Here is a 24,303-nt window from a genome sequence, read left to right as displayed (position 1 = left end):
CCAAAGCTTTCCAAGCCTTGCTGACCATCCTCAGACATTTATTTTTAGTTTTTCATCTCCAGCTAACAAATGGACAATACTTTTCTTCACCCAACTCCCATCATTTTGATTATCATGAGAATTAGAGTCAGCTCAGTTTGGCACCTTTTCCTCAGTAGCTTCAGATGCTTCAGGAAGCACTCACTGGGTGCCCACCTGTCTAAGTCTATAATCTTCAATATACTGAGCAAATATCTGATCCTGTCCAGGAGCTTTGAAGTGATCTGATTAACCCAGTTGCCAATGAGACACAGTAGGGCCTACATTGTCTTGTATCCTCCTTACTCTCCATTTTGGTTCTGTTGTTGAGTACATAGAAATGATAAAAAAAAAAGGTTTATAGATTACTGTTCTGCAAGGCAGTGTGGGGTGTAGAAGAGGTATAGACATTCTCTGTCTGCCCTCCTGTGGCTTACAATTTGGGATGGAGGAAGTAAAAAGGAAAGAACTACAAGTTTCAAAAAGGTATAAAAGAAGGTCATGTGAATGAATGGAATAGAAGTTAAGAGGCCCATGAACTGAATACTCACAGGAGACCTCTTTACACTGGATCTTCAAGAATGGTCAAGGCTTCCAACACATGATAGAAGGAAGTCTTAGGAGAAGAGGTGGTATATGGATAAAGCACATCCTTAGGAAGCTAAAGGGGTGTCTGAAGGCTGGTTAAGGAACTTCTGGAATGAGCACAGACAGGGAAGCACCAGGACTTAAACTTTTATATTGGGAAATTTCTGCTATAGGTGCAGGCGATAGCATTGTAAGGAGGGACTAACAATCCAGAAATTCTGAGTTTAGATTTCAGCTATCTCACTCCATGCAGGTGACCTTGGACATATCAGAGTGGCCATGTGGGTCAAGTGAGTTCCCTATAAAATAGGAAAGGCAGGGCAGTAATGGCTAGATGGTGCAAGAATCAATATATAGTAAATGTCCCACAAATGGGAAATTAGGACAAGTGGTGCTGAAATAAAGCAGAATTGTGCCTTGCTCAAGTCTAACTTTGTGATGGAAGCAAAACCTTTTTGCACCCACTGTTGTTCAGGTTCCTAATGTTATGAGAACACAGGAGTTTATTCTTTGATTTGACCTAGTACACATTTTCCAGAAGGCCCAAGGAGCATTTGCTTTGCTCTCCAATGAAGGTGAGCCACTGTACTCTTTCGCCACCACACCGGCTCCCAAGAGGCCCCAGGCCACTCAGACACCCAAGTTGGCAGTTTTTCTGTTTTAACTCTCCAAATGACAAATGTGGTAAGATTGGCTTTTTCAGATAGCAGCTGCATCTTTCTTCCATTCCCTTCCCTTCGCTTCCTTTCAGACTCAGCAATTTTCTTCTTCCCTCCAGATAAATTGCTGTTAATTTAAATGTACTGCAGATCCTTGCCATTTTATGGCTGATTGCTTCTGAGTAATAGGAGGGAAATGTGTGCACGTTTGAATGTAAAGAAATCTTAATGAGTCGGAAGCCAATGATAAAGAAAGCACAGTGCATCACTGACCTTCAGCCCACCCCCAGGCCTTCCCTTTGAAGAGGCCAGTGAGCAGATTTGAAATCCATGAATAGCAGAGACTGAGTTTTAGGACACATCCTGGTTTTTCTTCTCGGCTTTCAACTTCACATTGCATTCTCAGACAGCATCTGCTTTAACCTTGTTCGGATTTAGCTCAGCTGGTGTAAGGAGTGGTGGCAACATTTCTCTAAGGTTGTTTTTGATAAAGGAGCCGTTCTCACAATAACTCCCGTGCACCATCGGAATGCTGCAAATGCTTCAGAATGTCACATTGTCAAAATATCTATATTTCAGGCTCAGAAGCTAGACAGCTCGTTTGGCTGCTAAACCCACAAGATGTTCAGCCATTTGTTGTGGTCTAAAAACTTCCCCCCTACTAGGAGAAAATAATCATCTATTGTTTTATATTATTTCATAGCCCTTTTCTTGAGTTCTTATAAGAGGGCAAAAGTCATGAGATCCTGGTAGGTAGAATAGAACTCTGATTGGATTTCACTTTTGATCCCTGAGAAATATGAAGTATTGGATACATTTCACTTTTGTGAAATGTAAGTCGAACTAATTTTTCAGTATATGGTAGTGTATCTTTAGTGTGTCAATAGTCTGGGAAGATCAAGGGTATTGAGAAGCGTTCACTTGCCTTCCTGAAGGCTCATATTGCTTATCCTTGTTTCAGGCTGATTTTTCCTCTTAAGGAAGATACTGTGTGTGTTTTTATGGTGGTTTCACTCATGTTTTTTATTGCAAGGGCGAATGGAGCTAAGGTATGCTTCTTTGAGAAGGATGCATCACAAAAGGCAATGCAGAAGGAGGTTGAAGAGGAACATCTGACATCAATTTAAATAAGGGCAAATGCTGTTGTGCCCTGAGTGAATGGCAGTTCAAAGGAGCTTGCATCTAGCAAAGCAAATGGTTTCTCAATTGTAATTTTAAAGAGCCTGGAGGAGCATCTGGGAAGAAAATGTCAAATAGAAGCAAAGGAAGAGTGGCCTGGTTCATGCTGTAAACACTCTGACATCAGTAAACTCTTAGAGTTTCCTTGCCAAGTGTCCAGAAACTAGTATATAGGAGTCAACAAATCTTTTTATCTGAGGGTGATGTCTTCTATTTGTATCACCAAGTTTCTCCTGTTTTTATTGGCAGACTTGACATCCCAATATTAATCTTATTGTTACAATGGGAAAGGAATTAAGAATCACCTTCTTAAAACCTGATGGAATAATTAAGAGGTTTGGTTGGTTAATTTGGCATGCTTGTCCTACGTGCCATTGTGTCCTCTAAACTAGTGCGGCTTACGGGTGCCCAGAGGCTGAACTTTTAGAAAGAGAGTTAGGAAGAGTTATGAAGGAGAATTAATCAGTGCCCCTAAGCACTTCCTAAACTCTCAGTGCTTTGTGGTGTTGAAATCCACAAATGATGTTTGGCGTCCATCCCGAGTCCTTTCCCTGAGACTTGGAAGGACAGGAGACAGAAATGCCATGGAAAGTAAGCTCCAGAGTGTTGCTGTAAATGATAATACAGATTGGTGGTGGTAATTACAGCTCTGGAGGCAGATGACACCAGCACTTGGCAGACCAGACACCAGGTTGAGGAAGATCGAGAGTCTGGAGGGGTTGTGTTGAGAAGTGCCTTCCAAAGCTGAACTTGAAAACATCTTGGCGGTTTCTACCATGACATCATCTATTTTGTCACGTATGAATCTGGTGAAGATTCATGCAAATTATACACAGAATTGCATGTAACAGAATCTTTCCCATCCCCGCTGGGTTTTCATAGGCAAGTGCAAAGAGAGTTTGTCTTCCCTGCACAGGGACATGGCAGGGTGGCCATAGAATCTGAGTTCCTGGGTCAGAATCTGAGCTCCATCACTTACTAGTTATTGGACTATAAGCTACTTTGGACAAAGAGCTTAGAGGAGAGCTTGGCACAAAGTAGATTAGCGTTATTTATTGTGCAAGTTGTTTACTCACCTTTCTCCAGCTGTGGGGCAATGAAGTAGTTGAGGTCAAAGCACTTCATTTTCTTTATTTTTTTTATCATCTATTACAGTGTCTATGATTTGGTCTGTGCTCAGTAAATGTTTGCAGAATTAATTAATACTAAGTATTACATATTATGTGTTTTATATCTATTACATGTAATATACACATAAACTATATGTCTTATATATAATATATTAAATATATATACAATATACTACATGTTATAGTTATATATCATATGTGATATAATTAATATTACATTTCTGTATATCTATGTGTCATATATATTCTGGGTATTTGATTAAATTTAGGCAATTAATTCATTATTATAGGTAGGATTCCTGAAAAAAAAAACACAAAAAACTAAAACTGTGTGTAGTTTCATATTTTACCAGTTATATCCAGCCAGCACTCTGCTTTAGTTGCTCAGTAATTTATCAATTATTTAAGAAATAACTTGGTCAAATTAGGCAGGGGAAAATTAGGATTATGGTAGGTATTTGTTGTTAAGTTTTATTTTTTATACATAAAAATTCTTCAGGGATAAATCGATATTGTTCACAGATTTCTCCTACTTAAGTTAAGAAGTTAATATCTGATAGTTGTGGGCAGAGCTGTGTGCAGAAATTCTTTGCGTTTCTTTCCCATGTTTCATGTGCCATGTAAAGTTGTTTTTGAGTTTAAAACCAAGTTGCTAATAATGAGATGCACATTTTCTTCCAATTTCTGTTCTGTTATTATATATTGCTTTATGTTTTAAAGCATATTCCATGTTGTGTCTTAATTTTGATGTTTATTTATGTTCTTTTAAAAGTGATTGTACTTGCATGTTAATTTCTGTTGATTTTTCTTTTGAGCATGACTTATGTTTTATCTTGTGTTTCTTTTAGGTTTTGTTTTGTTTCATAAGATCCCACTGGATGGGTAGCTGAAATAAAGGAACAGACAGAGAAAGGGGCTGTGGTGCTTGTTGGTTGGTGCTGCCTTGTAAGCTGGACTCTTGGGACTGGCACAGGCTTCTCCCGGGAAGTCTGCTTACTTGGGGTTTTCCGGTAGAGGTGGGTGGTGTTTGCAGGAGGTACTGCATGGAGCCTGCAGATCCTGAGCCGTGACTGGGGAACACCGGTGCTGAGGCAGCTCACAGGCAGCTACTCGGAGAGGCAAGAAAACGTCTTAAATTAATGCTTTCATTTTTAATCATTCAAAGGTGGAATTGAAATGAAATCCCGTTGGGTTGTGCTTCTCTTCTGAAAGATGTGCTGTTTGACCTTACTGGAAATGTATTTGCTTTTTATTGTTTCTGTTTATTACAGATGAACTACAAAGTTAAAACAAATCTAAATCTAGGGAAAGGCATAAGTGCACACTAAACTATAACCTCCATATAACTCAGATTTTAACAGCATCTTCTGTTGTTTAATCAGTACTGAACTGCGGAAGTTTTATTTTTCCATCTATACCACAGCAGCTAAAAGAGCGTATACAGTAGCGCGTGGGGACTTGGTGATGTCACGGGAGAGGTCTTTCCTTCACTGATAATAAAGGTCCAGAGCCATGCAATTAACGCTCATGATTTCCTTAAAGTTTCTTTAATGATTTTCTTAAAGGGAAAAAAAAAAGCTACTTGGTCAGGGCTGTAGAGTTAGGTTAGGCATAGACAGAATAACTAAAGGAGTGAAATGTATATGCATATGGTGCATATGTCCTTTCATTTGCCCTCTGCGATCCACCTGCGTTTTAGAAGTTTGTCGAGTGATAAGGCCTCAGCAACCCATGCTGTTCCCATAACAGAACTGCAGCTTTTCTGCTCTGAAAAGGCCTGTGAGCAGAATGGCTGGCCTGCTGTGAGCAGAAGTCGATGTTGTAAGTAAGATAGTCTCCCTACGACATACTACACTGCTGCTGGGTTTTCAGGGGGCAGGACAGCTCATCCTGACCCCAGCAGCGCCAAGTGGCAGGTCGCTAATGAATATGTGCTTTATATTGTCCAGCTTCATCGCTGAGAGGGCAGCGGAATCCTGTGTCCCTGCCTTAGTCTCCCCGTGGCCCCCTGTTTCAATCGCTCAGCCATGGCCATGACCTTGGTACGCTCTGCTCAGTCTGCACCAGGCAGGATCCCTGTCAGAAGACAGGTTTGGCTGCCCTGCCCCACCTCACCTCACCCCTTTCTTGTGAGGGGGACTTCAGAGGCGGGCCTGGAGCATGTCCTTTGAAAACACAATCAGCTCTGCACAGCACAGGGAATGCAGTTAATAATATTGCGGTAACTATGTATGGTGTCAGATGGGCACTGGAAATAATGGGGGGAACACTTTGTAATGTATATGATTGTCTAACCACTGTGCTATCCACCTGAAACCAATACAAAATAATATTGAAAGTAAAAAAAAAAGAGTGCACTGATGCCATGGCTGAATTGGAAATTTACTGATGTTCTTTTTAAAAAAAATTATTTTTTTGAAATAGTTACACAGTTTTACAGTTCAGCTTTAAGGATGCATAGATTTTTAACAGGTCTAACATGTTTGGAAATGTTTTGAATCCTGTGTAACCAAGGAATTAATCTTAACAAACCAGGATCCATTTATATACCACTTGATAAAATAAGATAACCCACGATGGATATTTTATACTCTCTCTTTTACATTAGCCACTGACTATAGTATTGCTCAATGCCGACATCTCACAGAGTCCTATGGATTACAGCATTGAACTTGGCTACTCCAGGCCCAGGCCTGAAAGGGGCAGTTTCCCCAAAGCGTAAACAGGCTCCTGGTTTTCAAAAGTATTTTCCCCCTAAAGGACATTTGAGTGTGAGGGCAGCTGGCCCTTTGTGTTGGGAGGTCTGAATATCCTCGGAATTTCCATTTTCTTGCTTGCTGCTAAATGACAGTTCCTGTCACGACTTAGGTTCTGATCTTTCCCAAAGGTGTTGATTTACGAAGCGGCCAGCTAATTGCAGAAATCCAGAACTCTGAGAGAAAAAGGAAATTCAAACTGGAAGCCAAGCATAGCTGTCAGGACGGCTCAGGTTCTTAAATATCGGCCATTCGGTATATATATATTTTAAAGCTTTTGTGTAATTTCATGGAGCCGTAAAAAGGCGATGAATTGTTTAAGGCCTATTTTTAAAGTTTTCCAGACCCAAAAGGAAAAAAAATAAAAGAATATTTGTACTCAACAGCTAGAAGAATGACGAGGTGAATTTTTGTTTTTAAATGGAGAGAAGGGGACAGATAAGGCAATTTACTATATCAGACCGCAGTTGACATCTCCTAGGGAACGATGAAAACAGCAGGCTATTAGAAAATTGCTTCATATGGTTCTTGAGTTCTTTGCTCTTTTTTTAAATCCCTGAAGACCACAATCAGGAACATAGCTTCTCATATCTGTACTCTAGCCCTTGCATCCTTTTGCTTTCTGTGTCCTCTATAAGAAACCTTTTTTGAGCTTCCTAACGTACTTCTGCAACGTTAGAAAAAGATGGGCAGAATTTTTTATAGACATCAAGACTGTTGCCCTCCAGCAAGGACCTGGCAATTCAGTACCAGGCAGGTACCCTAAATGCACAACGTACCCTAAGTGGGTGTTCACTCCAGAGGGGAGCTGTCACTCAGCCCCAACCAACTCCTGCCCTCCCAACCCCCCCAAATGTGGTCCCAGGTTTCCAACTCTTGGGATTCTTTAAGAGAAACTTGAAACCCGTGAAATGTCCCTATTTTAAAAAGTTGACGCAGTTATTTTTAAAACGTTATGTAGGCCAACAGAACATGTCTGCTGGCTGCCAGTTTGTTACTCGTGTCTTGAAGCAAGATCGTTGTTCTCTCACTGCTTCCTCCCGTCTTTCCTTTGCAAACGTGCTTCCCAGCGTCACCACTGCAAGCTTTATCACCATTGAATCTAGCACGTAGGGATCTGCTCATGTCACTTACCGTGGGGGCTCGCCTCTGCCTTCTGCCAGCTGGGACCTGGGCTCTCTCTCTGCCCGGGACGTCCTTGCAGCAGTGTCTGCCCTTCATCCCTGATTGGCCCCACGTCCATGTGGCCAGAGTCCTCCCCGCTGCTTTGTTTGACATGACTCCTTTCACCAGTGTCTGTGCTGCCTGGCCCGCTCAGGTGCAGCCAAGTTCAGGGGAAAACGCACAGCCCCGTTTCTCAGGGGTCCTTAGCATACCAGTGTGGCCGTTGATGAATGGCAAACAGCTGTGTCATCTTCCCGAATCGCAGTTCAGGCCCTGTATCTTGACTCCAAGGCAGCTGAGAGCGACTGAGAGACTCCCACTGTCATCACTTGAGGCATCAGTTGAGGCCAAGAAGGTCCAGATCTCCACAGGAAGAATGAATCCCCACAGACTTCAAAGATCACTCAGCGGTTTTCACTCCTAATCTCCAGCAGGGACCAGTTTCATTCTTGACCTATTGACTGCTCTCCCCAAGAGTAGGGAGCAAAGATGGGACTTAAATGACCCCAGCCCCTCCCACAGCACAGAGCACAGTGTGCTTTGGACCCCACTCTTCACATCATCCTGTGTTACAGCACTCCGCGTCCCCACCCCCACCCCCACCCCGCCCCTGTTAGGGCCCAAGCTCCTCCTCAGACAGAGCAGAGGCCACGTTGTTCAACAGTTTGAGGAGCAAACAGCTCAAGGAGTTCAAGGCAAGAATTTAGTTCCCTGGCAAGTGTGATGGTCAGCATGATGGAGGTGCTCCTGCCTTCTCCCCTTCATTTTCTCTTTATTTGCTTAAAATCCCTCCCTCCCTCCTACCCTCCCTCCCCTCTCCTCCCCTCCCCTCTCCCCTTCTCCTCTCGCCCTCTCTCACTCTCTATCTAGCATTCTAATGTGACTCTATGACAGACCGAGAGTTAATTTTTATTTGCTTTACTGGTTGCTTTCCATGTACCTTTTTTTTTTTTTTTAAATCATTTTGAAATGGAATCAAAGCGCTAAAGGGGACCTAAGCTAGCTCCTCTCTCCCTCCATCGGAGAATGGTGACTTAGACTTCCTCCTGGTGTCTTCTGTCTAGACTCCTCCCTGGCTTCCATCTAATTTGCTCACACACAGTAGAAGCTCAGCTCACCTTGTTTTGTCCTGACTGCAGACACAGGGAGGGCAGCTGATGTGGAGCCATTCCACCATAGCTCAGGGTCTCAGGGTAGCTGCCCCCAGCCCGGTGGGCCGGGCCATGCCTGTCTAGTGGAGGTCTGTGGAGCCCATGGGGCTGTGCCAGTCAGCAGACTTGACTCCAAGGACACGGGACAGAAGCAGTCACCTGTGAAGGGTGCTCCGCTGTGTTCACACCACTGGTGGTGCCTGAGGACCATGTCAGGCTTACTCAAGGGCACCTGGGAAGGTCAAGGGCTCTCCCGGACAGGACAGGGATGTCATTTTCTGTGGGGTGCTGCCACAGTGAATTACGTTAACAGGATCTGCAACCCAGAAAGTGACATAAAACAGCTGTCAGCTGTCACCAAAGGCAGCTTTCTACTCAAGCCAGTCCATTTCCTTTTTTTTTTCTCTCTCTCTTCTGGGCCAAAGGCGTCTCCCAACCATCGGAGTTGGACAGTGAGAGCACTCTGAGTTTAATTCGGGCTAATATTGCAATGGAACCTTGGGATGGTCCTTGGTGGGCACCCAAGGTAGGTGGTTATTGGCTGTGTCTGGAGTCTGAGTTTTGATGAAAAAAAGGCATGAGAAGGAAAGAAAAACACAAAGTTTTTTCACCACTTTTAAGACAGTCCATTTATGAAGGCGGCATAAACACAAAATAGTAAGAGATTCTACTCACAATGCATATGTATGTCAAATCATCATGTTGTACTCTTTAAATATCTTTCAGTTTTATTTGTCAATTACGCCCCAATAAAACTGACAGGGGGAAAATGGAAAAATAATAGGAGATTCCAGAGAAAGACAGATCCTTGTGTGTCACACCCAGTCCATGTTGGGGTCCATTGGCTATAATCCATAGGCGGCTGTGAGTCATTCTCATGCCCTGTTTTCCCTCTGTAATGTTCCAGGTTTTAAAGTCATTTTTCACATTTCCTGTAAATAGTGGATAATCATTTTTATTTTATTTTTAAGTGCTGTTTTAACATGTGGATAGATCATAAATGTACTTGCTGAATTCATTCTTTTTTTTTTTTAACAAGCCAATAAAGTTTTATAATTCATCTCCATGTGTCTTGCATTCTCTCTAGGGCCTTGTATATGTCTGCTCCCTTCCTCAAGCATCCCCCATCACTATGTGTGTCCTTGGTGGTGTTCAAGAGGAAAGGTGTTAGCAGAAAGAGTATGAGAAACATCATAGAGAATTGGGAATGGGAGAGTCCCAAACCCACTATAGATTCTGGAATAAATCTCCCTCAAAAAAGGACTTTCAAATTTCCCATTAATGTGAATTATGCATTTATTGTTACTGATTCTTGACATGGGATATATTTTCATTTGGTTAAAAGGAAATACTAAACACACACACACACACACACACACACACACACACACACACACACACATGTTTAAGGAAACTAAAGAAACAAAAAAACAAACCCTACATTCTATGGGAAAATCCTTTGGTATTTAAAAAATTTGGAATGAGCCAGGTCTCAGTGAGAGGACACGTTTGGTGCTCTGCCCCTCCCTGCTAAGGGGCTTGGTGGTCAAATGAACATGATGACTTGTGATTTCATGGAAGGGGAGATTGAGGAAGACAAGTGGACGTAGAGATAAGATACTATGGACCCATAACTATTAAATGGTGCCCACATTTCACATCCCTTTTATTTCCATCCTCCAGTGGCCCACACTGTCATTCCTCATGCCCCCCCACTTTTAAGATAGGACCTAAAAGTATGGTTTGTAGGACCCCAGCCCTGATGCATCTGAGCTTGCCTCTGGTAACTTCGAAAGGGTTTTGCTCCAAATGCAAGACTTGGGATTGGAAACTGATCCAGTGTGACCCGCTGTCTTATGGAACCAAGTACACAGACCCTCTCTTAAGAGCCTGTTTAATGCTATTGACTTGTGCTGTTTTTTGAAATGCCCTTCTCAGTTTGCCTTGCTGAGAACAGGTTTTGTGGGCCATTTGGAGGCCATATAATCATTTGAGGCCGTAGGCTTTGGGTGCAGACTATTCAGATTTGAAGCCAGCTTGCTCCAGCTAAATGAGTCATTTCGCCTCTCCATTCCCGTCTCCTCATTTGCACAATGGGGAATAGTAATGGTGCCTCCTCACTAGGCTCTTATGAGAGTCAAGTGAGAGGGTCAGGGAAAGCCCTCACTTAGCACATTGCCTGGCAGGTTGGGACCTCTTTTTGTTGATAAAATACTTTGAAGGACTTGGGTTTTCACTGAGCATGGGTATGCCTCAGTGAGTGAATCCCACACAGATCCACTTGCATGTATTGGTTATATGGCGGTTATGTGAGCCCAACTAATGGAGTCCAAATGAAAGGGAATTTCACTCGCTGGGCGATTCTGGATGTGTCCACGCTATGAAGGCCACATTGGAGCTTTCTCAGGAGTTATCATCATTGTGCTCCTAGATCCTTCTTTCTGCCCAGGTGATTCTTGTGCATTGGTTCTACCTCAGACTTGATACTGATAAAATAATAGGATACGATTTGTTTGGGCCTGTATTGTGACTGTCCCATGAGTTTGAATGGTGCTCTGTATTTTGAGGATTCTGAAAGAAATAGCATTGAGGGACATATCCCAAATGTGGTCTGCCTCTTTTGTTCTCACTTTATCAGAATTTTTAGTCATATGAACGGGGTCTACTTTAACTTTAACTTGTGGGTTCTCCATGTGAAAATATTTGGCTAAGAATAAAAGTAACGAATGAATTGGCTGAGGGATTGTTTGAAACAAAAGACTTGTTTCAAGTTCCCCCAAAGCTTAGAAACAACTGTTTACAGGCAATGAGTGACAAATATACCTGGATTTTTCTCTTCTGCTTCCTGAGGTAGTTTCTGGTAAAGGCTCCATTAAGCAACACACGATTGGCCTAGTTGGAACTACTTCATGTTGCAAGTAATAAAATTTTATTTCTTTAGTAATATTTTATAATGTGTGCTTTTTGTTGTTGTTATTAAATCTCTTTAAATAAGTGGCCTTGAAGTTTTACCAGCACTTAATTTAAGGTACTTTTAGTATTGTTAATACCTTTTCTAACACATTTTAAAGTGAGACTGTATCTAAGAGTTAATGGGTATTGATTTTCACTCTGTACCAAGTATGCATGTTAGGTTTTAAGTACTAAAACATATATTAATGTATTTATTCATTCCATGCAATCCTACGAGGCTAATGATAATATTGCTTCCATTTAAAGTGATAGTACACTGAGGAACAGAGTGACCAAGGACCTTCCTTCAGGTTACCTCGCTAATGAGGGGTAATCCCAGGGTTTGAATTCAGGCAGGCTGGCTCAAGTAACAGAGTGCAGAACAGCTACCCTAGAGCGGCTGGATCTTTGAGCAGGGCCAGGACTGGGGTGAAGCCAGCAGGTGCCTAGGACGCTCTCAGGGCTGTGCAAGTGCCCAGTGGCCACTCTTACCAGCACTGGCGATTGAGCAGAGATGATTGTTGTGGCAAAGCACAAATGTAAGGTGAACTTTAGTCACTGGGGTGGCACGTGCTGTCCCAGGAAGTCCCTAGTTATGTGTGCCACTCACCAAGCCCTGCAAATCTTGACTTGCAGGTACAGGGATGGTAGTAAAATTGGCACATGCTTTGAAAATTTTATCTTATGAAACAGAAGTTGCAGGAGGTATCTACTCCGTGCTCATCCTATATAATAAAAGGGTAATATGCAAATCAACCAAACAGACTGACCGGTTGCTATGGCGCACACTGATCACCAGGGGGCATATGCTCAATGCAGGAGCTGCCCCATGGTGGTCAGCCAGAAGCCGGGCTGACTGCTGGTGAGTGCAGCGGCAGAGGCGGGAGCCTCTCCCGCCTCCGCAACAGCGCTAAGGATGTCTGACTGTGGTTTAGGCCCACTCTCCACAAGGAGCGGGCCTAAGCCATCAGTTGGACATCCCCCGAGGGCTCCCAGTCTGCTAAAGGGCACAGGCTGGACTGCGGGACCCCCTCCCCGCAGTGCACGAATGTTGCGCACCAGGCCTCTAGTTGACTCATGAAAACCCAGAGCATGTTTGCTTTGTTCCTTGTAACTAAAGGCGGATGTGTTATTTTTGATTGTTCTAAAGTGAATTTTCTTGTTGCTTCTGAACTTGAGTACTTCCTGTTCACTGGGAGCAGTCCTGACTCTCAGATGAGTGATGGCGAGGGAAACCACTGGGTGGGGGTGGGGTGGGGTGGGAGGGGTGTGGTGGAAGATTTGTTTGAGGACACATCCTGTCACCAGCATGAAGAGGATCCAGACATCGGAACAAGGCTGTGGAAAATGCCTGAGCAGCTTTTTGTCTCTGAAACACAAGGAGACAGAGCAGCATCTAAGCAGCTCAGTCACGTCCACGCTCCTGTCCCTGAATGTCCCGTCTGGCAGCTAGTGACTGAGAGAGACGGCCAAGGGCACATGCTAATTTTCCAATCAATGGGTCACGTCTCCTCTCACACACCTCAAGACCCCAGGGCTGTGTTTACTGAATTAAAATCTCTGCCTGACCATAAACTAATGAACAATAAGTTTTCTCCTTCCCTCCCATCTTTCAACATTTTTATTCTGTTTCCTGGGAGGCAAGGAGCAACCTCTTTTGTTATTCACCACCCTTCCCTTTCTTTTTAGAAATTCTCATCATACAATAAATTAGTCTTTCCAACTGGTCAAATAAAAGCGTAGGCCACAGCTGTTAGCCTTAAAGATTAGAATGCAGCTTCAGGTAAGTCGTGCAATTTCACTAAAGACCCTGGGGTGGGAGTAACAGTCGCCCTGCACTGTTTGACCTCTTGGGGGAGTTCTAGGTTTTAAATGAACTGAGCCATAGCCTGTTAGGGTGTTTTAGGCTTTGAAGAGATTACTTCCTGGACAGTTTCTTCTCTCTGCATTCACTTAGGCTTCTGGATTTGGGGGAGACCATCACCCTCCTTCACTAAAGGCTGTGGAACTGCCTGCTGTGTTTTACTTTGGGGCTGGTAGTGTGCTGGCTTCTCAGTGTTTGCACAGTGGGTTGACCAGCAGGTCTCGGTGGCGGACATGAGTCGGGATATAGCTGCCTGTTGCACACGTGGAGACTCATCTCAAACGGGGCTCATCTCTCCACCACTGCAGTCTTTCAAGGTGGGCTTATCTCTTCTCTTTTCTCCATCTGTTTCCTCAACCCTGGAGGGGGAAAGGCTTCCTTCCAATGGTGGGCGGTCTCCAGTACCTCACCATTTCTTGTTCGTCCCTTGAACAGGCCCATACCTCTATACATTGTCCCCACAACTTGCAATTTAAACCACTAGGGATGAGTTCTTTTTCCCTGACATAACCCTAACTGAGACAGATACTAAATTCTTTAATACATTATCTTGTTCTATCTTACATCGAGTATACTTAAAATCCAGTAAATATATAGTAAGTGTCATTTATAGGTCAGAGAGTGAGCCAAGCACTGGGAGATGCCATAATAAGCCAAGCAGATGGCATCTTTGGCCTCATGGGCTATGGCCTAATGGTAAATCAGTAGTGTGGTGCCACTATTGTCCACACTTTGCACATAAGAAAATGAAGGCTTAGGAAGTTGACTAACTTGTCCAAGGTCACGCAAATCGCATTCCTCAGCCTGTAAACTCGTGCTCTGGCCTGCTTCTCCGAGGGCAGTGCTTCCTTTTGCCTCTTGGGGGTCTGTATGTCCCTGAGCTCTGAGATGATCATCGATCTGTGCACTATATTTCCGTGGCTATAATTCTTTCCAACTCGGAATAAAACTGATGAAAAGTATCCCCTCCCTTGTTACCTATTTTCTCTATCTCTTTTATCATTAAAAAAATAGATTTCTTCTTTTCCTCTAGTTCCCTTTCTACCCAATACAAACACATGCAAATATGCTTTGTCCTTTCTCTAATTTTTACACATTTGGGTGGAATATGTGCATAGGAAAGAGATTGTGTATGTAGGTGTGTGTGTGTGTGTGTGTGTGTGTGTGTGTGTGACAGAGAGAGAGAAAGAGAGAGAGAGAGAGAGAGAGAGAGAGAGAGAGAGAGAGAGACATCAGCAAGGAAAGACACAATAATTCTCACACACACACACACACACACACACACACACACACACACACACACACGGAATAGGAATACTACATGCTTTAAATGGGAATTTAGCCCCAACACAGACACAATTTATGCCATTATCACCTCCCCAGTGCTCACTGTGCTTTAATGCCCCCAACTCCTGTAAAAAAAACTTTCCATATTGTATTTTTTGCTTTTTGTTTTTACTTCCTTATAAAAAGCAAGAAGTTTTACTGAGAAGAAATGATTACAAATCCCAAAAGGTTGGTGTTCTGTTCTGAGCTCCAAGATGTAAGGATTGAGTGGATTTCAAACTTGGCTAAAATTTCTGACTTGGCAAATGCTTCCATCCTTATTTATGACAGCTTGGAAACTTCCATTTTCCAGGGCTTATAAACGAGGCTGCTGATTTGGTCTCCCTTTTCTATTTTGCTGTGAATTATGAAATAACCAGCCTGAAGGCTTCTTTTTGACATTAACCCTCTTAGAAGAATAAGGGGGTGTGTGTGTGTGTGTGTGTGTGTGTGTGTGTGTGTGTGTGTATGTTCTTTCTCTTCTTGGTTATGAGGCATGGTTTGCATATTTCACACAGGCAGTGTACTTCCCTTTTTCTGCCTTTCCACAAAATGACAATTGAAGGTGTTGAGGTTTGGGGTGTTGAGAATGATAACTGTGTGGTCTTCATTGTAGTCACACAGGACTTTTTGACTGTACATCTCATCCTTGAAGGGCAATTAACAGTTGGGATTCTGGAGCAAGTCAGGTAAATAGAAAGTATCAGCGTTTTCCCAGAGGTTATGAATAGGTCCTGTGTCAGAGGCTATCCATGCCCATTTTGTTTTAGTAGAAAATGGCCAAAATGAAGGAACTCTGAGTTTTCTCCTTCCTACCTCCTTTCCTCCTCTTTTATCCCCGCTCCCCAATTTCTCTTAACTTATACCCAATTTTTTGAAGCTCATTTAAGTTCTCTTCATAAGTGCTTTTTTTCTTTGGATTCATGTAAACCACAGCGAAGTTGGTTACTGGGGAGAGTAGGCAGGTTTTGCTGAATATAGGCAGTAGGAATTTTCAAATGCAGATTGTGTCCTCTGAGAAGCAGGTGCCCAGACGGGATTAAAGCTGCAAGGATTTTAATCAGGAGAAACTCTTGTGTGAGAGGAAATGGAGAAGGAGCTAGAGAAGGATGTGAAAGCATAGACAGGACTGTCACTCAAGTCTGACCTTGGTGACGAGAGGATGGGAAGGCTAGGACAAGAATCCTAGACCATTCACTCTAAGGAAGTATGGGCAAGGCTGCTGGGGAGTCTTTGAGCCAAAGTCAGCCACCGGTCGGCCAAGAGTTCCTTGTCTCCAAGGATGGGTCTGCCTTATATTCCAACTACTCCTGGCACTGGTTCTAGAGCAGTCATGGGAAGCATGGACTCACCGCCAATGAGGGATGGGTTTGAGAGCACAGATGGGTTTCAGGATGTAGCTGGGACCCTTGGTCAATTATGCTCCCTGAAGGTGAAGTCTGCAGGGTGCTCTCGGACAAGAGGAGCACTTAACCAATGTACTGGTTAATGACTGCTCCCATCTCTCTTCAACATACTGACCCATCTGATGTGCCCTGAGCACTCCTGCATGGACGGCTGGGTTCCAGTGCTCAAGGGAACCTCTGCTTCTTTAATGACTTACTATCAGTGACATTGGTTAGAGGGGCTTCAACTATAATCACTCTTAAAAAAAATAAAAGAAGTACACAGGCTAGGCAAGTCAACATTTTGAAATGTTTAAAATGTCATTTTTGAGCCGCAGCCACCCTTTTATTTATGGCAACATAAAACAACATCTGAAACTAAGACCTGTTTTTGTTTTTCTCGCCTGCATACTCAAACCACAAGTGATTTTATTTCATTTCATTACGTGTTCCCTGTCAAACAAACTTCCTATCACGGCAGCGCCTGTCATTGATTCATCTTCCCTCAGAAGAGTGTTTGTGGAAGTGTACACCAGCACCTTGCCAGGCATGAGGAAAGAACTGGATGGGGCAGCGAGGCAGCCTCTTACACAATTACTCACCCCTGCTCTCCAGCAGCCTCCGAGTTCAGTTGTTTTCAAGAAAAATGATGCCTGATTCGGATTCAACAGACCTTATCGAGGACTTTCAATGTGCTAGACTGTAGGTTGCCAAGACCAGTGATACAGATGAGTGAGGAGCTGAGCTGGTGGGGACTGGCCCCAGGCCCGCGGTATTGCCACACAAGGACCGCAGGCTCAGGGTAGCCGGATCATCTGGTTTTTCAAGACAAGGGGAGATCTGGGTTTTTGTGTGAAATTTCCCAGTTTGTAAAGGTTGGCAAGTCCCTTCACATTTTTTTAAACTCTCTGTGAGCCAACGAAAACATGTCTTTTTGCCAAATTTTGCCTGTTGTGACCCTCGTGCTAGAGAGTCAGCTCGCTGCTTTAAGATCTGACTCTTCCACCACAGCTTTGCACAGACACCGGTCTTTGCGGGGCCTCCTGGCAGCAGATGCTGTGATGAGGACTCACATATGAGTGATTTATTAAGGGTGTGCTCCAGGGCAGCCTGAGGGGACTGGGGGAGGCAGAACAGGGAAGGGGGAGTTAATAGGAAAATGATTTCAGACATAGCTTCCTGCTGGAGGGGGAACTCTGGAGCGGAAGTTGCTCCCCAGAGATTTGGGTGTAGGCCTTTCATATTCGTGCACCCACTAGTCACTGGCTAAGGGTCTCAATAGATGAAAGTGAGCTTCTGTAGCTCAAGGGCAGACCTCCAGGAAAGAGAAACCCAGGTGCCGGCTGCTGCATGGCTGGCACACAACTGCAGCCACGGTGGATCCAGGGGACCCCAATATGACCCACTCCCAGAGATCTGTGACTTTCCCAAGTCCACAGCTAATAAGAACCACAGGTCAAGGCAGCATTTGGACCCTGATCTTCTGACTCCAGTCCAGTTCAGGGCTTGTTGACACTCTTTGCAGCTGCTTCTTAATGAGATCAGTGTGCGAATTCAGATGATCTTAAACCCTGATTGGTATGTCAATCCCAGGCTCTTAAATGATCTCTTCTTTTAGGATTGCATGGAGAGAGGACTGCTTGGCTCTTCGGAAGGCAGGGGCAGGTTGATAGGAATCCAGAGGCGCTCTGGAATTGGCAACATTCTAGACCAAGCATGTCAAACTCAAAAGCTAACACGGGCCAAATAAACAAGGTTTACATTTATGTGGGTCGCAAAAAAAACCAAAGGCTTAGAAACATAGGCTTATTTCAATAGAGATATGCTGAATACAAAGGGCGAAAATAAATGTGTAATCATTAATATAAAATAATAGAACCTTTTAATAAAAATTAATATTTTTTCTTGGATATTAACTTACCAGACACTGAATAACTGCACAAATTAATAAGCGTAATGCAAATAAACCTATTTTTCTTGTTCTCCGAAAGAAAAATATTTCCTGTTGTGCACACCAAACAAGTCAGTGCAAGACGAATGACATGGCAATCGGCTGCTAAAATATTCGCTGCTAGTATGAGTGGAGAGAAATGGCACGCCTGCGTATAAGGTGTATAAGGGAAATGAATGCAACATGATTATAGTAATCAGTCATTATCGAACGTTGTAGTTCCTTATTAATACTTATATATAACAGGATATTGTAAAAATTAAGTTATGAAATTTTTATTAAAATGTTTCTTACATACCATTATATCGGCTGGGCCGCAAAAATATTCGTTGTGGACTGCATGTGGCCCGCGGGCCGCAAGTTTGACATGCTTGTTCTAGACAGCCCTAATGGGCTCCCGTGAGCCTGCAGTGGCTCCCAGTTCTAACTTCTCACTAAGTTTGGTGATTTCATATCTGAGATGTGTGCAGTGTTTGGGGTACTCTGTACCCCAGTGCTGTATTTTGGGCCTCTGAGACACATCTATCTTGATGCTTTTGAGGTGGACCTTTCTGAAAAAGAGTGGTTTATACAATCTGCATGATATGTTTAATTTAAAGATACACTTTCTAAACTCCAACCAGTTCCCCTTGAAGGAAGTCCATCAGACGCAGGGAGAGAAAGCAGAAGCTGCCATACCATCTGCTAACCAGACATCTCTGGAGCTTGAGGGTCATGGAGGAAAAACCAGTTCAGATTTTTTTTTTTACACTGAATCTATCCTGTCTGCCCACTCACCCTTGGCCTGTGCCTTCTGCTGTGGTAAACACCTTGCCCACCCTTCCAAACCTCTGCATTAGCCAGGACAGCTTCCTTGTCCTCATCTCTTGAATGCCATCCGGAAAACAAACCATGTCTTCCTCCCCTCTGACATCCTCCAGGCCTTCCATATTTGAGAGGGACAGGCTGGTCTTCTCTCTCATTCTTACCATGATTCCATTCTTGAGTCCAACATTTTCCTCTCAAAATGGACGTGAGCTAGTCAGTTTTGTACTCATACACCTCTGACCTCTCGCACAGCAAAATAGATCAAGGCAAACTCCTCAAAAGGGCATTCAAATTCCAGAGCATTATCTTCCCAGCCTGACTTTTCAGCCATGCCTTCCCCGTACACCACTTCTGTTCCTCTTTTCCACCTGGCTTGACCTTCTTTCTCCCACTACTTTGTTCATTCATCTGTCAGAGTCCTGTCACTTTTGATTGGGTAACCTTGGACTTGGCCCTTAGGGGGGTATGCAAGACAGTGGGATAGCATGTGACATGTTGTAGGTTCTCAGTAAATGATAGCATTGTTGTGATGATTATCATTGCCACCATCCCTTTTTAAAGCCCAGCTTCATTCCTGCCTTCCTCCTAGCAGCATTCCCAGAATTGCTCACAAAGAAATAACAGCTTTTTTTCCTATATTCTGTATTAGTGTTGTAACCTATTTGATCATCTAGCAGGAGAGCCTGGGTCCCCTATTGCTGCATTCAATTGAATTATTCCAAAGCACCGGACCACATCCCACTCCTACTAGAGATATTCACTGTGCTTTCAAAGAAACAAATGAAGAACATATACTACTCAGCTGAGTTCATGTTTTCTGAGATGTAAGAATGTTTCTGGATAATACTGTGTGGGACCTCAGACTGAAAGGCTTGATCAGAATAGGGAGCCTTGGAGATAAGGGAGGTCAGTAAAAGTTTAGGATTTAGCCTGGTTCCCCTAAGACAGTGCAGGCTAAGTTTTGGCAGGGGTGGGGGACTTCTTTGGCACGTGGACCAGGAATATGTTGATGTATTAGTTTCCTAGGGCTGCTGTAACCAATGACCACAAACTTGGTGGTTAAAATAACAGTTGTGGAGCCCTGAAGTATCAAATTGAGGTGTTGGCAGAGTTGGTTCCTTCTGGAGGGTGTGAAGGAAAATCTGTTCCATGCCCTTCTCCTAGCTTCTGGTGGCTGTCAGCGATCCTTGGTGTTGCTTGGCTGGTAGATACATCAATTGATCTCTGCTTGTCTTCACACCACTTCTTCTCTGTGTCCTCCTCTCCTCTTAGGAGAACAATTGTCATTGGATTTAGGGCTCACTCTAAATCCAGGATGATCTCATTTTGAGATCTTTAAAGACTTGAGACCTGCAAAGGTGTTTTTTGTTGTTGTTGTTTTTCCAAATAAGATAATCTTCACTGGTTCCAGAGGTTAGAATTGGAAATACCTTTTTAGGAGGCCACTTTTGAACCCACTACACTCAAGAATAGAGTTTATCTGAGAGGTTGGTAGCATAAAGGGTGTAGGTGCCAAAAAGATCTAAGTTCAGATCCCTGTTTGGCCCATGATGTGGACCTATTCCTTACTCCCTCTAAATCTCAGTTTCCCTTACTACAAAATAAGGATAAAAGTTAATAATGTATATATCTGACACATAGAAGACTCACAGTAAAGTTATTGTCTGTAGTGATTCCCACTGCTCATTTATTCATTTAATAAAAATTTAAATCTCTGGACATCAAGGTGAAAGAAACATATCACATGGCCCTTAGTCATAGTAGCACTTAGAAGAGGATCGGTGTTTATTGAATGAATGAACAAGTGATCAGATCTGAAGCCTATTAGAGGTACTTGCTCTGCTCAAGCACCAGAAGAGGCTCTGGCAAGTACAGTTATCCCCCTAAAAAAGGTGTGCTTTCAGTTACTTCGCTTTCATGAAAGACCTATATTAGTCCCTGTTTTCACTAACCAAAAGGAATCCGAACAGGATTTTTGCTTTTATGAGAAAAGGTGAAAAGTGAAAACATGATCCATGCTTTGCAGAGAGCCATTATAGAGGCAGCGTGCATCCGAAGCACTGAGAGTGGCACTGCCCTTAGTGTGCACCAGTGTTATTTTAGGTTTTATGCATTATTTGGTAGCTTACGTTTTGGGTCTGGGAATGCTCAAAATTTTTCCATATAAATTAATGGTAATTGCTTCTTTGATTTACGCCATCTTGGTTTACAAGTGGTTCCCTAGGAATGCTCTACTTTCGGTTAGTACGGGAAACCTCTACATTTATATAGCTTTCTGCCTGCAGGATGAACTCTGATGCCAAACCCTAAAGTAAGCTCACTTTTGGGGCTCTTTAAAAAAAACACCATCCTTAAAGAATATTATTACATTGTTATTTTACTTCAATGGCCCACATATGTGGCCATTAGAGTGAGATTTATGGGGAATTTTCATCAAGATGCACCATGGTGTCCCAACCAAAGAAAAACTTATAGCACTAAGCAAAGTGGAAACCTCAAATGCCTTTAGGGGCCAGGCAGTCTGGATGGGGTAGTCCCCCCCTGGAGAGTGTTTGTCTTATTTAGAGTGGGTAGCTCCCCCTAATTCATTCATCCAACCATTTATCTTGTACCTTGTTCTTGGTGGGTGCTGAGGCCACAGGGTAGAAAAAGGATAACTTTGTGTTCTCATGAAACTTCTGTTCTGTGAACCCAGCTCCAATGCCACATGGAAATTCAGGCCTATTGCTGACGAAGTATCTCCTTTTTAAAGAGAGGAAGCCAGAATTGTATGTGCAACCTCCTGATTTTTATATGTTGGCAAACACTGTACATTTTTCAAAGAACACTATACAGGCCAGACAGAACTTGTCTCTGGATTCCATTTAGCCTGAAGGTCATTTGTGACCCTTGGAGTGGAAATTCGTGGCCTTTATCTTCAGAAGCATTTCCCAATGTCTGATTTTAAGCTAATTCTCATTTTTCTTGACCTCATTGGAAGTTGCTAATGGTCACAGCTTATTGTCTGTGTCCTCCCAGATTGAATGATTCTTTCATGTCCCATCCATGCATTTTAAGGTGAGCTATTCTCTATCTATCAGCATTTCCTTTCTAATTCCATCTCCAAATCTTTGATTACTTTTCCGTGTTCTCTCATACTTCTAAAGAGGCTCTAAGTACTGTCATCAGCATTTCTTCTCTTGATGGTCAGAGCCTAACCCCAACTCTTAAATAAACTGCTTATAGATAAGTCTGCTTTTAAGCCTCCCTTTCTGACTTTGCCAACCAATTTTCACAGCCTCTGAGTTGCACTGACTCCCAACCTTAGGTGTGATATTAATTTCTCTCAGGGGGGCATGGGTTTAATAGATTTTTTTAATTAACATTTTGTAAAATTGGAGCTGTCATACTTTATGGCAGACTGATACAAATGTCTGTAATTATATTTTTGGCACTATATCTTGGGAATCATCTAGAAATGTTTATTTTAACCCCTTCCTAAAACGTTTGATTTATGGAAAGGCCTCTTTATGCACACCTCTAACAGGCCCAGTTGCCATGACAACCCAGAATATCATTTGTCAAAGAGCTATAACTTCATTCTATGTTGAAGCTAAAAATTTATCTTTCAGGATTTATCCTTATGACAGGGAAATTTTGCATTTTCTTAGATCTGATTTTTCTCCCTAATTCTGCTTGTTGTTAGGGAGATTCAGGATTCAGGGGAAGATATCCTAGAGAGTAAAACAAACCTCCACCTTCCACCTCACTTCTCCAAACATATGAATTCTCTTGTCCATTTTTTAAAAAGTGGAATTATCCCCCTTGTGTCTCTAACTCAATATGATTTTTCTTTCTTTAAAAAAATTGGAATGAAATTTTTAATTGATTTTTTGTTAGTAAAGTTTTAAGGTAGGGAAGAAAGACAATGTCTACTGATCTCTTTTACAAGCTGAAGAAGATCAAGATATTTAATTATCATATTTACTTGTGTGATCTGTGGTTCAGAATGCAAGCTCAATGGCTACATTAGGAGCCAGAGAAATATATCCATTAGTGCAGTAGGATCCTGGGGACACACCCTGTCTAAAGGGGATTATTTCTTTGTTTCTGTTGACATGTTGACAGAAAATGGACCATTTTTGTAGGGTTGCCTGTTTAATTTTATTTTTTTAAAGAGAAGTCAGAAATCAGTATTTTTATGTGAGATTTTCTGATTTTAAAATGTTGGCAGATCATTAAAAAACACACACAATGTAATAGTCAAAGCACATCTGAGAGCCAGTTCACTCCATGGACTCCCAGACATGATTTCTGCCCTATGTGTATGCCATGCTACCCAACAGTTTAGAGTATTTTTGTTTCCTCTATACTGAACAACTAAACCAATTTTGCTCAATTCTTCTTGGTATTTGATTTGTTAGATAATCTTTCTGTTGGCCTCACAGGAAGTGGTATTCTGCTCACTCACTCGCACATTGGGTAGTTGTTGGGCTCTGGACCAAGTATGGGAGGAAGCTGTGATGGAGGGCTCCTCTCAAACACCCACACATGCTCCCCTCTGTCAGTCCAAGATTGATAGTGAGGTCCAATGCCTTCTGGGATTGTTCACAGATTTATGATGCTCTCTTGTTGCCTTTGATGGATGGGGCAGTTTAATCCTCTTTACTAAGCTCTATATTTTTCTTTTGTATTGGAAACTCCTAGATGGCCTTTGCCTTTTCACAAAGATAGTGAGGCATTTTATTCCTCATTGTGTTTTGTTTCTCATATATCTGTGGGCAAAAACACTAGTAATTCTTGAGAATATGCTACCAAAAAACATCTGAGGGCAAAGCTGCCCTGTAGCTGTCACTGATATAGAATAGGAATGGTATAAGGGACATCACCCACAGTAGACACTCATCACCAAGCCTGCTTGCAATGAGACTTAAGACATTATGGAATGTATGTGAATTATGCTGAATATGGAAACACACAGTGGCTCTGGCAATAGGAGCAGGTTACAGGAGAGCTTTATGCCATTCAGACTCTGTCGTCATCTAGTCTTTCCCAGCTTTACCCTCACCCTCCTCTGTTGCCTTCCACATTCTCCAGGTTCCAGCCTCACCAGTAGTTATTGCCAGTTTCCAGTTACCGTCACACTCTCTGTATATAACCTCATCTCATCTAAACCCAGTCAGGGTTTTATGGAGTCTTTATTCTTTATGAATGTTATTAGCTCTGCCCACCTGTTAAGCCTTCTAGGACTCCAAGAGCCCACCAATTACAGGTAACAAGAAGGACAACAGTAATGTGAGGTACAAAACATTACTCATACTCAGGATCGCCCTCATGGGAGTTGGCCTGCCCCTTCACATAGGGTCTCCTGTAGAAGGTTGCTTTTTTTTTTTG

At 42.8% G+C, this 24,303-nt stretch overlaps 1 protein-coding gene across 2 annotated transcripts in view; it reads left to right on the top strand.

The window, feature by feature from the left end:
• Positions 1 to 24,303, top strand: part of NTRK2 (neurotrophic receptor tyrosine kinase 2) — a gene marked incomplete at its 3' end in the record, with an annotated part of 314,958 nt that overhangs the window by 126,809 nt on the left and 163,846 nt on the right. Inside the window, exon 15 of one of the 2 annotated variants that reach the window (XM_079790909.1) lies at positions 4,423 to 9,680. The exons of the other annotated variant lie outside the window; for it this stretch is intronic. Within the exon in view, the coding sequence (XP_079647035.1) occupies positions 4,423 to 4,460 (38 nt within the window). Of the gene's footprint in view, positions 1 to 4,422; positions 9,681 to 24,303 lie in introns of those variants that run through there. 2 annotated transcript variants of the gene reach the window in all.

Source organism: Cnephaeus nilssonii (genome assembly GCF_951640355.1).
Source record: "Cnephaeus nilssonii genome assembly, chromosome: 14".
Lineage (NCBI taxonomy): Eukaryota > Metazoa > Chordata > Mammalia > Chiroptera > Vespertilionidae > Cnephaeus > Cnephaeus nilssonii.
The sequence above is the reverse complement of the archived record's forward strand: the minus strand, read 5'-3'. Positions and strand labels throughout refer to the sequence as shown.